The following is a 15,450-nucleotide window of genomic DNA, read 5'->3' on the forward strand; positions in this document are numbered from 1 at the left end:
TTATGCAGAAAACACTTCAATATCTAAAACTGGGTATCTAAAAAACAGCACAACTCACAAATAATGTAAGACATTATAAATGCATTTCACTGAAGAAATCATTTGGGGGAAGTTTTTAAAGAATTATAAAGTACAACAATCCCTCTTTTTCATTGGTTACTGGATTGAAAGTCTCAATTTAAACAATATATTCCTTAGCATGAACAGGTTCATATACTAGTCTCCCTGTGCTTGTGTATGTTAAAAATTTCCATGATAGGGAACCAGCAGTTAGCGTAATGGCTATGTCGCTGGACTCCCACGTAGTCGACCGCAGTTCGCGTCCCGGACTAGATGGCTTAAAACTCACGCCGGGCACGTGTGCATGCGTGCCCAAGACCCTGAAAGGAGAATGGAGAAGGGATTGCAGCGTGACCATCCCCCCTGGGGGGTGATTTCTCGCTTTCTGTCTCTATGTCTCTGTCTGTCTGGTGAGCGCACGCGCCCTATAGCGAAAAACCTCTCAAAAAAAAAAAAATTCCATCTAGAAAGTTGGGCTTTTTTAATGTAAAAATCAAAGAAAAATAAGAGGTGAAGTATCAGTTAATTACTAAACATAACTTAGTGGTAGACATCTACGTATCAGAAGAAAAGAGAAAATCTGTAAGAAGAAATACAAGTATACTTTGGTTAATGAAGAATTCACCTAACTATGCACAAGCTGGTTCAAAGTAGGGAGCACACAAATCTAATAAGCAATTTAAAATTCCTATCAAAAATACAATTTTTTTTCTTTATTTTGGAGAGGTTTTTGCTATAGGGCGCGTGCGTTCGCCAGAGAGAGAGAGACAGAGAGACAGAAAGCGAGAAATCACCCCCCAGGGGGGATGGCCATGCCGCAATCCCTTCTCCTCCATTCTCCTCTAGGGATCTTGGGCATGCACGCACACGCACCCAGTGTGAGTTTAATCCACTGGGTCTGGGGCTCGAACCGCGGTCAACTACATGGGAGTCCAGTGACACAGCCATTATGCTAACTGCTGGTCCCTCAAAAATACTTTTAAGAGTGGATTTTAAAAACTCACAGTATAACAGACTGAAAGAATTCTTAACAGAACTTATACTTGTCTCAAAAAAAAAAAGGACAATCATTTAACAGGCTTCTCCAAAATGTCATATACAAATGATTATCTCTGAACTCTACTACTATCAGTTTATAGCAAAGTGAATTTCACCTAATTCAAAGCCTTTAGGTTTCCAATAAGATGAAATTTCTGTGACTTTAAATTATTTATTTTTAATTGCTGTAAGGCATGTGTGCTTGCCAAGGAAGAGAGAGGGGGTGAGGGTGAGAGAGCACCCCCAGGAGTAGATGGCCATGCTGCAATCCCTTTTCCTCCATTCTCCTCTCAGGATTTTGGGGGCTGCGCACATGCGCGCACATGCACACACACACCCCTGGTGTGTTTTTAAGCTGCTGTATCTGTATTCAATTGTACAACTGAATTATACAATTGGCCATGTGGTATCCAGTCACCTTATCACCACACCACTGACTGACCCTCTGTCATTTTTATTTTTATTTTTATTTTTTTTGCTATTGGGCTTGTATGCTTGCCAGAGACAGAGACAGAGAGAAAGAGAGAGAGAGATGGAAAGTGAGAAATCAGTCCCCCAGAGGGGATGGTCATACCACAATTCTTTCTCCTCCAGTTTCCTCTCGGGATTTGGGGCACACACAAGCACCTGTTGTGATTTTTAAGTCAGAGTCCAGCACTCCAACTGCACAACAGGTCATATGGGATCCAGAGCCTTTACCTCCATGTCGCCTGCCAGTCATGTGATTATTTTATTTTTAAAAGCATCTACCATAGATAAAATGCTTTCAAACTAAAATATGAATTGTGATTTTTACGTCCAGGAGCACAACGCTTTCACTTTCTCCGCTGCTACCTAAGATCCCAAATTGATTTAATGCTTCAAAAAGAAAAACTGCTTCGATTCATACCTCTTTCTTCCTCATGTTTTTTGGCAGATGCACTTTTAGGTCTTCCTCTTCCTCGTCTGATATGATCTGAATGGCTGTTACTTCGAGACCTCTTTCTGTTTTCTAAATCTTTATTTACTGTAGAATTTATCTTCTCTCTCCTAACTCTCTCTGTTCGCCTCCTCTTGGCCTCATGCTTGTTTTCTGTATGGATGAATAAAAGTGATATATTTTAGGGCTTAGCAAGAACTATTTGCCCAAGTTCGGATTGTCTTCCTTTTTTCTTTCTAAATAGCACTAGAGTATGGTTACTGGCATATGTTATAAAATTATAACCATAACATATATGGCTCCCACACCCACATATGAGAAAAAAAATTAAACAGAATTCAGATTCACATAACACATGAGGTAAGAGGAAATCATAAGAAAGAAAATAAGTTTCTTCATTTGGTAACTGAATCATAGCCCCTACAAGTTCACACAATTCCACAGTAATCTTTCTGCCATTTTTCTCCTTTTTGTTTCCAAGCTAAAAATGATGAAGTATTAGGAAAGGGGGAAAAAATTCCATTCCTTTTGCCCTCTACCTGAATTACAGGCTGAAATATGTGAAATATGCAGAAACAAAACTTAATCATAATACACTGTTACAATAAAATCAAACAGAAAGTACCCATAGAAAATACAAAAGCAGTAGAAAAGTGGGTAGTTTCACTTTAGTCACATGAAATAATTTCTGATAAAAGAGCATATTGTTCTGTAAATGGAATAGCAACAGGAGAACTGTACTAAATATAGTGATTTTAATCCATGCAAAAAGTCATGCTTCCCACTAAAATAAATCAAAATGCTGGATAAGACAAACAACATGGGTGGTTAGGGCAGCTGGATTCCACATGGCCAGCTATGCAGTCTGAGTCCTGGACCCCAAAGCTTGAGAAACATGCCAGGTGCATGTGTACGTATGTCCAGAATCCCCAAAGGAGGGAGAAGTGGAGAAGAGACTGCAGCATGACTATTCCAACTTAGGGAGTGTTTTCTCATGTTCCCTCTCTTTTCCCAGTGAGCATGTGCACATTCTGGCAAAGTTTAAATAAATTAAATAAATAAATAAATAAATAAAGCACGCAAACAACAGATTTAAGAAAACGAATCCCCAAATGCCTAAAATCACAGTGGTAAAGAGGCAGAATAGAAAAGTTCATATTCTAAGAACTAAAAAGAACTCCTTGAAAGATAAAGTAAAATAACAGCAGTTATCTCTAAACACTGTATCCTTGGAAAATTAGTTAATTCTATACCCAGATCAGATATATGTTAGAGGATACAAAATATTTAATTATCCCAGATAGCAATAAAGTTATCAACAAAAACCTAAGTCCTGTTAAAAGACTCAAACATGGCCCAGTTATGATAGGGTTTTGATGGCTGATACTGCCACTAGAAAGGCTGAGGCTACATGGAAGACCTAGTTATGATTCCTGCCCACCCTAAAGCCAGCATGGTGATGCCTCCTGTAGTTCTAGCAACTCAGAAGGCTGAAGCAAGATCCTATCTAGAAATGAAAGAAATTTTAGAAATGCAAAAGGCCCAGCAGCGTGTACAGGAGGTACCCTATTGCTCTGCTATACTGGAGCTGTGTGAGAAGACCAGGGTTCAGGTTCTGAAACATGTCGGGTGTGCATGTCTGTGGTTCTGGATGGCTGAAAGGCTAGGGGTGGATCATAGTATGACGAGATCTTGTCAAGGATAGTTTTCTGTTTTTATTTCTCTCCCTTCTCCTTTACTGCCTCTCTCTCTCTCTCTCTCATTAAAGAAATAAATGAACGTTAATAAAATAAACCCAAGCACTACCTTGAAAAGGTTCTCACTGACTATTACAGGGCAACTTGGACATCTATAAAAATAAAAACTATAGTAGATTGAATATATGAAATATACTTAAAACCATTAAAATATGACACTAAAACCAAAAACTACTTGGCCACCTTGGGCAGATACTAAAGAACCAACTCATTATTTTGAAAACTTAAATAAAAAGAATAAAGCTTTCATCCTGCTTTTTCTGTTCAAACTGTACCACTCACTGGGAAACCATAGGGCATTCTAAATTAAAGCTACAAATGAAGCAATGACAGAATCAGAATATCACCATTTTTCAACCTCCAATGAACTAAAGGGTCTGCTAACTGAACTAAACATAAACTGCTAATATCATTAAAAGAGAGATAAGCAGACTTTAAGTGCCTCCTGACAAAAGTAAAACATCAATACCTATTAAGCAGTTTTGTTTAAAAAGAAAAAAACATTGAACTCTTATCAGCCCTTAGATCCACATATAACTTACAGGAAAAGGAGAAGTCATTAAAGGAATGTGTTAACCTACATCATGGGGACACAAACAGCACAAAAGGGAAAGGTGATACAGTTTCTTCAACCTATAACTTGCAAGGAAATAAAGAGAGAAAACAACAACAGATGAAAAGAAATAAAACATAATATAACATCAACTTGCAATTTGTGGATCTCATTTAAAATCTACTTTCTAAAACTGTAAGAACATTTATGCGAAAACTGAGGTTTAATACCAGTTGGTCATCTGGTACTATGGAATTATTGTTAATTTTTAATGTTATAATTGAATTATGCTTATATTCTTAAAGATCTATCTTTTAGAAACACAATGAAATATTTATAACAAATTACATAGAATTTGATTCAAATTAACATGCAAGGGAAAGGATATGAATGGGACAGGGCTGCCTATTGTCACTTTTGTGTCTGCTTAGAATTTCTTTGGATTTTTTTTTTAAAACAGGTTTTTGCTATAGGGCGTGTGTGCTCACCAGAAAGACAGAGAGAAACAGAGAGACAGAAAGTGAGAAATCACCCCCAAGGGGGGATGGCCACGCTGCAATCCCTTCTCTTCCATTCTCCTCTCAGAATCTTGGGCACACACGCACATGCACCCAGCGTGAGTTTAAGCCACCAGGTCTGGGACTCGAACTACGGTCAGCTACATGGGAGTCCAGCAAAATGGCCATTACGCTAACTGCCGGTCCCTGTATGCTTAGAATTTCTTTAAAAAGAAAAAAATAGTTAAAAGAAATAGTGGTAAGTAATTTTTACTCAGTATGCCTCTTTTTTTTTTTTTTGGAGAGGTTTTTTTTCGCTATAGGGCGCGTGCGCTCGCCAGACAGACAGAGAGAGACATAGAGACAGAAAGCGAGAAATCACCCCCCAGGGGGGATGGTCACGCCGCAATCCCTTCTCCTCCATTCTCCTCTCGGGATCTTGGGCACGTACGCACACGCGCCCGGCGTGAGTTTTAAGCCACCGGGTCTGGGACGTGAACCGCGGTCGACTACGTGGGAGTCCAGCGACATAGCCATTACGCTAACTGCTGGTTCCCTCAGTATGCCTCTTAAAGTTTAACTCAGAATTTAGGTTTGTACCTTCGGCTAGTTACTCATCTCTGCATATTTCTTTATACCCAAACTTTTCGGAAGGTGTCTGTACTTTCTTCCTTCTTGATTCTCACCTCCAATGCATTCCAATTCACTCCAGTAGTTTCCAACTCAAATTGATCATCAGAACAAAAATCTGTTATTAAATCCAACAGACATTACTTTTTCTCATCTTACACCAGTTTCCAAATATTCAACAGACGTGACCACTCCTTTCCTTTAAAATATTTCTTTCTTTTTTTTTTTTAATTTGTTAGAGGGCATGTGTGCTCGCCAGAGAAGACTGGGGAGGGTGATGCCATAAGAAAGCATCCCTCCATGGGGGATAGTCACACAGTAATCCTCTCTCCACCATCTTAGCCTCCTTTCAAGATTCTGGGCATGCACACACATGCACCAGTCCAAGACTCTAACCATGCAGTTGGCTGGCCATGTAGGGATCCAGCTGCCTTAACCAACTACTCCACTGGCTGGCCCCCTTAAAAGTATTCCTTCACCAGACCTACAGCCTCTCTAGTTTTCCTATCTCATCAATCATTCCTTTCCCTCTTTGCTTTGTTCCCTTCCCCCAGGTACCCTCCCAATCTCTAATGTTAAAGCCTCAAAACTGTCTTGAGCCCTTTTCTCTTATCTTACACTTATAAACCCACAGCATTGAACACTATTGTTATGATGGCTCTAAAGTTTACACCATTTGTTCTGATCTCTATACTAACCTCTGGACTGCCTTACTGACTTCACTTGAATGTCTCACAAGCATTTCAAATTTATCAAAAAAAGAAAAGAAAACCAAAACCCTCTCAACCCCCTCCCTACAAATCTGCTCATCTTCCAACCTCATATTAGTAAAGGGCACCAACCAGTTGCCCAAGTCAAATAACCTATAATCATTTGTCTGATCTTGTTTCCTACACCATCACAAAGATCCACAGACACGTCTTGCAAAATATATCTATCATCTCTTCATTTCTCTCCATTTCTACAGACAACATCCTAGCCAAATCTAATCTCTACATTCCAGCCAATATTGTCTTAACAATAATGAAGTATATAATTACTTTTTTTTTAAACCACAATCCCTTTTTTTAAAAGAATTATTTAACTTTGTTACTATTATCATTATTATTTTGCAGTTTGATCAGAGAGAGAGAAAGTAAGAAAGCAAGCCACTAGGTCCAAGACTTGAACCGTGGTCAGCCATGTGGGAGTCCAGCACCTTTAACCACCATGCCACTTGCTGGCCCCTATATATTACTCTTCTAAATCCTTTCAGTAACTTTTCAATGTATTTAGAATAAAATCCATCTCTATAAAATATGCCCCCCATTTCAATCTCATACCACGAACCACTTCATTCATTCTGCTACAGACATGCCCTTCTCTCTCTCTTTTTTTTTTTTTTTGGAGAGGTTTTTGCTATAGGGCATGTGCACTCACCAGAAAGACAGAGACAGAGAGACAGAATGTGAGAAATCACCGCCCCAGGGGGGATGGCCACGCTGCAACCCCTTCTCCCTCATTCTCCTCAGGATCTTGGGCATGATGCACGCCAATGCGCCCATGGTGAGTTTAAGCCACCAGATTCAGGATTCGAACCGCGGTCGAAAACATGGGAGTCTAGCGACGTAGCCATTACGCTAACTGCTAGTTCCATGCCCTTCTCTTTTTTAAAGAGTAATTTTATTTTATTTATTTATTATTATTTTAATTTGTTATAGGCAAATTAAAAGTGCTCTGGTACGCTAACCAGAAAGAAAAAGGGGAGTGAGAAAGCAAGCCACCAGGTCCAGGACTCAAACCATGGTCAGCATTGTGGGAGTCCAGTGCCGCAACCACCATGCCACCTGTTGCTCTGGACATGCCTTTCTCTTAAAAAAAAAAACCGGCTCCTCCTTCTGCTTCAGTTTCTGTATTTATTAATCCTCTACACCTCAAGCTCTCTTCCCAAGGTTCTTCATGAGTCAGGCTTTTTTTTTCCCTTCAGATATCAGAAGCCACTGTTTCTGATTCTCCTAGCCCAAATTACTTCCTATAATCTATTCCTATAATAACCTGCTTCTTATTATATGTTTAATATGTCTTCCCCATCAAAATATAAACTTTGTGAAAGTTGGGCTTCGTTATTCTTATTCACAGAACCTACAACATTAACTACACATATTAAATACTGAGCCATCAGGAAAGTCAGAAAACATTTCTGCATAGAATAAAGCATGATTTTCCCGACAACCTAATAAAATCAGATCAAGAACATGAATGTACCTCACCACTTTTCTCAAAATCTCATTGAAATAAAAAATAAAAAATAAACCCAGGGGAAATGGAGAAGAGAAAAAGGATTAATAAATCTGTGACATTAAAAGTACACTATTAGTGATCTGAATTATAGAATTTCAGCAAACTGGCAAGATGATTAAGAAACCAGAATAGGTTCAGTCATGTGATACAGTGGTAATGCAACAGCCTGGCAAGGTTTAAAGCCATAAGGCTAACCATAGGTTCAGATGCCTTCATCAGCCTAAAAAACACCAGGTACATGTGTTCAGGCAGCCAGGATCCTGAGGCAGAAGGTTGGGGAAAGGGAATCAGTCCTACAGAAGGTGCTTCTCTTTCTCTCTTTCTCTCTCTCTCTCTCTGTCTCTCTCTTGCTCATGTGTGTACACACATTCTCTATCATAAAAATAATAACAAAGAAACGATAATCCAAAATAGAAGTGAATGCTGGTATAGGAGAGAGAGCTAGCTATTCTTTCCAATGGAGTCCCAAAAATAACCCCAGAGTAGGACAAAAAAATACAGTAATAGGGATTAGATCACAGGCCACCAAGTGATCACCAAAATCACTATAATACTACTGTAGAACATTTGACTTACGTACATAAAGCAACTGACATAAGGGAACTAAGTAATTTGTAAGGGAGTTTCAAACCTCCAAACACATGAAAAATGCATTTCCTTAAAGGAATGAAATGCTATAAGCAGTTTCACATTCTGCCGCAGAATGAAGACTTCCTTAGCGGGCAATAAGGAAACTCACCAGCATCATGCCTCATCACCCAATTTGTATCTAAAAACCTGTCACTAGGGCCCACAGGTGAGACGGAAATTAAGGCGGCTGGATCTCACATGGCCGACTGAACTGTTTGAGTCTTGGACCAGAAGACTTAAAAAACATGCCACACATGTGTGCATGGATGCCTAAAATCTCGAGAGAAGAATGGAGAAAAAAGGACTGCAGAGTGGCCATCTCCTTTCCTTCTCTCTCTCTCTCTCCGACTAGTGTACACACCTTATAGCAAAAATAAAGAAAAAATATACCGTGCCACAAAACTCCTCCGAATTATACACCAAAGAAGTCTGTTGTGGAATGGGGGAGGTGAAGAGAAGAGGATAGAGAAAGATAGCAAGTGAACAATAGAGAGGCAGGACGTTAGTGAGAAACAGATATGGCTTATTAACTGTTGATGATGACATGTATTCTCAACTGGATTGGTATGAGAAGTATTTCATGATGGGCAAACTCTTTTTACAAGCAAAATGAGAAATAGCAATTGACTGTTTTTAAAAAATAATCAGAATAATAATAATAATGATTGGGGAAAACAGAAGAGATATTGAATGTTGAAGTGGGGAGATTAATGTCTCAGTATTGACTGACATGCATGGCATTCCCTTTTGAAAAAGCAATGTAATACACTGTAAAGTTATATGTAATCCAATGTGATATAAAGAAGATTATGATGATAATAAAAAATAAAAATAAAAAAAACAGACCTTGAAACAGTGTAGGATAGTCATGCTGATAGTCTACACTGATAAACCAAATCCTTCCTTTATAATTATCTCAATAGGCAAGTAAAGATTACTAGCTATCTGAGGAAAATTAAAAATATGAGGAAAAAAAAACAAGATAAAACAAGGAAGAATAAAGTTAAGGAAACAAACAAAAATTTCAAACATTATAATGCATACCTCCAGAGACAGTTGAAAGAATATCATTAAGAATAAGATTCTTTTTGTAGAAATAGTAAAATCCATCCTAAAAGTCATATGGAATCTCAACTGGAATCCTAAGCAGCCAATCTTTAAAAAATGCAACAATGGAGCCAGCAAGTGGTGTAGAGGTCAAGACACTAGACTCCACATGGCCAGTCACAGTTCCAGTCTCTGACCCGGTGGCTTGAAACTCATGCCAGGCTCCTGTGCACACATGCATGTGTGCCCAAGATCCAAAATGGAGAATGGAGAAGAATGGACTGTGGCAAAGCCATCCCCCTGGGGTGGTGGTGGTGGTGGTGGTGGTAATTTCTCCCTTTCTGTCTGTCTCTGGGAAGTGCATGCGCCTTTTAACAAAAAGCTCTCTTTAATAATAAAAAAAAAAAAAAAGTACACTATTAAAGTATACCATTAGAGGTCTCACACATTGTGATTTCAAAGTTTACTACAAAATTACAGTAATCAAAACAGTATTGACAAAAAAGGCAAATATACAGACAAAAAGAATAAAATTAAAAGCTCAGAAATAAATGCTCACATATATGGTGAGGAGATTGTCAATACGAGTCCAAGAACTGTATTTTCAACCTGTAACAGAAAAACTGGATACCCACATACAAAAAAATGAAGATAGACACTTACCTTACACTACATACAAAAAATAATTCAAATAAATAAAACAGCTAGAAATATAAAATTCTTGAAGAAAAATGGAAAAGCTTCATACTGAATTACAGCAGTAATTTCTTGGATATAACAAAACACAAACGACAAACATACAAACCAGACTTCATCAAAATTAAAAACTCTCACATTAAAAGACACTATCAACAAAAATGAGAAATATATATGCAAATCCGCTAAGGGATTAATATTTGGATTAAATAACTCCTACAGCTTAACAAGAAAAACATCTGGAGCATCTCACAGGCCACAGAAGAAAGATAGCAGTGGAGTCCCATGTGACCCAGGAGGAAATTAAGGAGCCTGAAAAAAGTTGATAGACCACAAGAAGATAAGCCCGCTCTTTCACCCACCAATAACGGTCGCCACCACCAAATGGACAAGTTTTCCTGTGGAAACATATGATCTGGCAATTCCATTTCTGGCCATATACCCAAAAGAAATAAAAGAAGGAAGTCAAAAAAGGTATTTGCATACTCATGTTCATAGCATCATTATTCACAATAGCCCAAAGATGAAAGCAATCCAAATGCCCATCAAGTGTAACATGTATATTAATATATGTACAATGGAATCTTAATCTTAAAAAAGAAATAGGAACTTTGGGGGCCAGCGGGTGCATGGTGGTTAAGGCGCTGGACATTCCCACGTGGCCAATCACAGCTTGAGTCCCAGACCTAATGGTTTGCTTTCTCACTTTCCTTCTCTCTGTATGTCTTTCTCTGGTCAAATGAAAATAAATGAATGAATAAATTAAGTTAAATAAATAATTCTTTAACAGTGCCAAAGATAACCTAAATAATTATCATGTCTGACAGCAGAATTAGATACAGAAAGGAAAATCAATATGATTTCCTGGAACAAAGCAAAAGGACAATAAATGGGCAACAAAGTGAAAAGAAAAAAGTGCAGATCCAAAAATCTAATACATATCTATGACAGAATTGTTAGTTATCTGATCTTCATTCTCCCCTTCTTTAACAGAATCCTATCCTGTTAAGAAAGGCAGTGTGCCCAATTAAAATACATTCTCAAGACTCTCTTGCAGGTAAGGTGGCTATAAAATCTAACCCTGGTTAATGACATGTAAATGGAACTGGGCAATGTTTCTAGAAAAGGGAACGTGCATGGCCTTTGACTCAGCCTTTCCCTCTTATTGTTTGGAATGCTCATGGGAGGCCTGGAGGTGCCATATCTCCCTGATAACAGTGAGGATGAAAACACCTTCTCAGGATGGACTAAGAGAAGAGTGTAGGTCTTAAAGGTATTACTAAATCACTATTCCTGTACTGCCTATCTTCATCCTTCTTCACTGACTAAGAGGATATTATTTGATCAATATGGTGTCAACAAACTGTCTAATACAGTATCAATTTCTATGGCTTGCAATCCTGATAGCATAGAAGAATGAAAACAAAAGAAAATGGGAAAACAAAAATGGGTAAAAACTGTCCAGAGTTGAAGGCTTGAGTCTTCAGATGGAAAAGACCCACTGAGTGCCAAGAAAAAATTAGAGCATTAACGTATGAATGAAAAATAAAGATGTTCCCCACAATGGAAGACAAGAAATAAACCATCACTTAATTTTCTAAAAACTTTTTTCTATGTATGAAACATTTCTGGGGAAAATACATTCCAGAGGGGACCAGCAGGTGGCATGGTGATTAAGGCACTGGACACTCCCACATGGCTGACCATGGTTCGAGTCCTGGACCTGGTGGCTTGCTTTCTCACTCCCCCCTCTCTTCTCTATCTGTGTCTCTCTTTCTCTGGTCCAATTAAAATAAATTTTTAAAAAGAAAATACATTCCAGAAATAAAAACACGTAAGTTAAAAAAAAAAAAAGGGCTGACAGGTGGTGTGGTGGTTGAGGTGCTGGACTCCCACGTGGCCGACTGAGGTTCAAGTCCCGGACCTGGAGGCTTGCTTTCTCACTTTCCCTCTCTCTCTCACTCTGTCCCTCTTGGATAAAATTTAAAATCAATAAATAAAGTTGGGACCAGCAGTTAGCGTAATGGCTATGTTGCTGGAACTCCCACGTAGTCGACCGCGGTTCGCGTCCCGGACCCGGAGGCTTAAAACTCACGCCGGGCGCGTGTGTGTGTGTGCCCAAGATCCCGAGAGTAGAATGGAGGAGAAGGGATTGCGGCGTGGCCATCCCCCCTGGGGGGTGATTTCTCACTTTTGGTCTCTCTGTCTCTGTCTGGCGAGCGCACACGCCCTATAGCAAAAGCCTCTCCAAAATAAATAAATAAATAAAATTAGATAAAATAATTATTTTTAAAAGCTTATATAAAAGAGTGGGATTATCCCAGGAATATATTGAAAAGAAATCCACCTGGGCAGATTTTAAAACATCAGTCTCAATTAGAAATCAGAGACTCTTATGAAAAATGTCTTAAGATGACAGATGACACATGATTAAGAACTTATGGCCAGCCGGTGGTGAGGTGGTTAATTAAGGCAGCTGAACCCCGCATGGCAAACAAAACAGTTCAAGTTCTGGATCTGTTGGCTTGAAAATTACAGTAAGGCACCTGTACATGCCTGCCCAAAATCCAAAAGGAGGGGGGGAGAGTTAGGGGAGAAGAGACTGGGGTGTGACCATTCCCCATGGGGGTACTTTCTCACTGTCTTTCTCTCACTTTCTTTTTCTGGCTGAGTGCACACACTCTATGGCAATTTTTTTTTTTTTTTTTTTTTGGAGAGGGTTTTTTTGTTGGGGGCGTGCGGTCTCGCCGCGTGCGCTAGCCAGAAAGACGGAGAGAGACAGAGACACAGAAAGTGAGAAATCACCCCCCAGGGAGGATGGCCACACCACAATCCCTTCTCCTCCATTCTCTCGGGATCTTGGGCATGTACATGCACGCGCCCAGTGTGAGTTTAAGCCACTGGGTCCGGGACTCGAACCACGGTTGACTGCATGGGAGTCCAGCAACATAGCCATTACACTAACTGCTGGTCCCTACAAAATTTTTTTAATTTTAAAATTTTTTTTAAAAATTTAGGGGTCCGCAGGTGGCATGATTGAGGTGCTGGACTTCCACATGCCTGACACAGTTCAAGTCACAGACCCAGCAGCTTGAAACTCATGCCAGGTGCATGTACATGCATGCCCAAAATTGAAGGAGGAGAACAGAGGAGATGGAACTGCAGCATAATCACCCTCCCTGGAAGGGTGATATCTCGCTTTCTATCTCTCCAGGGAACACAAGTGCCCTATAGCAAAAATTTCTTTTAAAAACAAACAAAAAAAAAAACTGAAAGCAAGAGCACAGAGGTGAAAGTATGCTTTTTTTTTCATCAAAAGGCAAAAAAAAGGTTATATAAAAAGGCTATTATGAATGCCCAGTACTTTTAACAGCACATGAGAGACAATGCTTTCTAAAAAAACAAAATTAAAAACCTCCATTGTCAAGAAATCCAGAGCTGAGGACCACTTACTACTAAATTAATAATCACTTTGGGTTTATAAAAGGTACAAGTGATAATTATTTCGTGTTTCTTTTATAAGTGAATTTGTCAAAAAAAGAAAAAAATCTGTCAGGCCGGCCTGTGGTCAGTGGTTAAGGGAGCTGGATCGATCCCACATGGCCAACCTTGTGGGTTCTAGTCCTGGATCTGATGGCTTGAGAATCATACTGGGTAATAGTGTGCATGTATGTCTAAAATCTTGAGAGGAGAGAAAAATGGAAGAAAACAGGATACAGAGTGACCATTCCCCATGGAGAACGTTTTCTCTTCTCCTGTGTCTCTTTGGCAAGTACACACATTCTCTGGCAATGAAAAAAAAAAAATTGTCATTGGGTCACATTCAAGGCCTAAAAGTTAAAGTTGCTAGATCCCACATGATTGACCACACAGTTCAAATACCAGCCCCTGCAACTTGAAAAACACGCTACATACAAGCATGCTGAAAATCCCAGCAGGATGGAGAAATGGAAGAAAATGGATGGTGGCATGATGACCACAACCCACGGTGGGGAAGGGGGGTGCTTTCTCCCTCTGCCTCTCTTTTTCTTTCTTGGGTGAGTGCACTAGTCCTCTGGCAACTTTATTTTTAAAAAAAAGGGGGGGGGGATTTGTCATTTCTAGACCGTTTTGCTTCTTAGCATTTGCTTGTTAATTTATTTCAGAGAAGACTTTGAAAAGTAAGTTTAGGTGGCATGGAGGTTATAGCAGACTTCATGGTTCAAGTCCCTGACCCTGCGGCTTAAAAATCACACCAGGCAAGTGTGCATGTGTATGTGCCCAAAATTCCAAGGGGAAAATGGAGAAGAGAAGTACATGTCCATTCCTACAGGGGGTGATCTCTCACTTTCCCTCTCCCTCTCTGTCTCTTGTTGGCAACCACACATGTCTTATAGCAAGACTAAAAAGAAAAAAGGAAGTTTAGGTGAAATTCCTTCTCCCTTTTACTTCTCCCAATAAGAAACGGGGAAATTGTTTTTTTATTTGACTAAACCTACCCTAAAACATATAAAACTGAGAAATATAATTTAAAAATTAAGAAATTCTATTTTCTCACGGTCTTAAATCTTTATTCTTAACTTTAGAAAAGGAAGTCTTTTAAGAACTAATATCTTAGTTAGAATTTCAGTTTACTTTTTCTCCTGTAATTTTTTTTAATTGACAAAGGGCATGTATGCTCACCACAGACAAAGAGAGATGGGGAGAAAATACTCCCCAACAGGGCGTGGTAATGCAATTCCCTCTCCATCTTATTGGGATTTGGGGCATTCACACACATAAACACAGTATGATTTTTTGTTTCTTTCTTTCTTTCTTTTTTTTTTTTTGAGAGAGAATTTTTTTTTAAAGGGCACATGCCTTTGCTAGAGAGACAGAAAGTGAGAAATCACCCCTGGGGGAATAGCCATGCCACAATTCCTTCTTCCCCTGGGATTTTGGGCATGCATGCACACACATGAGTTTCAAGCTGCCAGGTCTAGGACTGGAACCGCAATTTCCCATGTGGGAGTACGGTGCCTTAACCACTACACCACCTGCTGGAGGTGTAGTGTTTAAGCATGTTTTTCAAGCCACCGGGGCTGGGATTTGAACTACAGTCAGTAGTGTGGGATGGGATGCCACTCCCATAACCATTTGGCTATTAGAGCCAGCCCTCTTCTAATTTTTACAATTAAAATTTTTTAAAGGAAAAAGATATAGCCATAAATACAAAATGGCAACTTTAGTGTCACTAACTACTCAGAATCCCCAAATAAAAAGACAAATTTAAAGACAAAAAAAAAAGACTGGTAAAGAGTTCATTAATGACTTTCTCAGTATTTGGTGACTAACCTAAACCTTGATTAGATGAATTCTACAGCA

General features: G+C 39.2%; 1 protein-coding gene across 1 annotated transcript in view; it reads right to left on the reverse strand.

Annotated features, from left to right (window-relative positions):
* Positions 1-15,450, reverse strand: part of CUNH16orf87 (chromosome unknown C16orf87 homolog) — a 75,521-nt gene that overhangs the window by 8,224 nt on the left and 51,847 nt on the right. The window contains exon 5 of the mRNA XM_006170467.3: positions 1,988-2,170. Within this exon, the coding sequence (XP_006170529.1) occupies positions 1,988-2,170 (183 nt within the window). The remainder of the gene's footprint in view (positions 1-1,987; positions 2,171-15,450) is intronic.

The sequence above is a fragment of the Tupaia chinensis genome, unplaced genomic scaffold (genome assembly GCF_000334495.1).
Source record: "Tupaia chinensis unplaced genomic scaffold, TupChi_1.0 Scaffold148557_1, whole genome shotgun sequence".
In the NCBI taxonomy this organism is placed as follows: domain Eukaryota; kingdom Metazoa; phylum Chordata; class Mammalia; order Scandentia; family Tupaiidae; genus Tupaia; species Tupaia belangeri.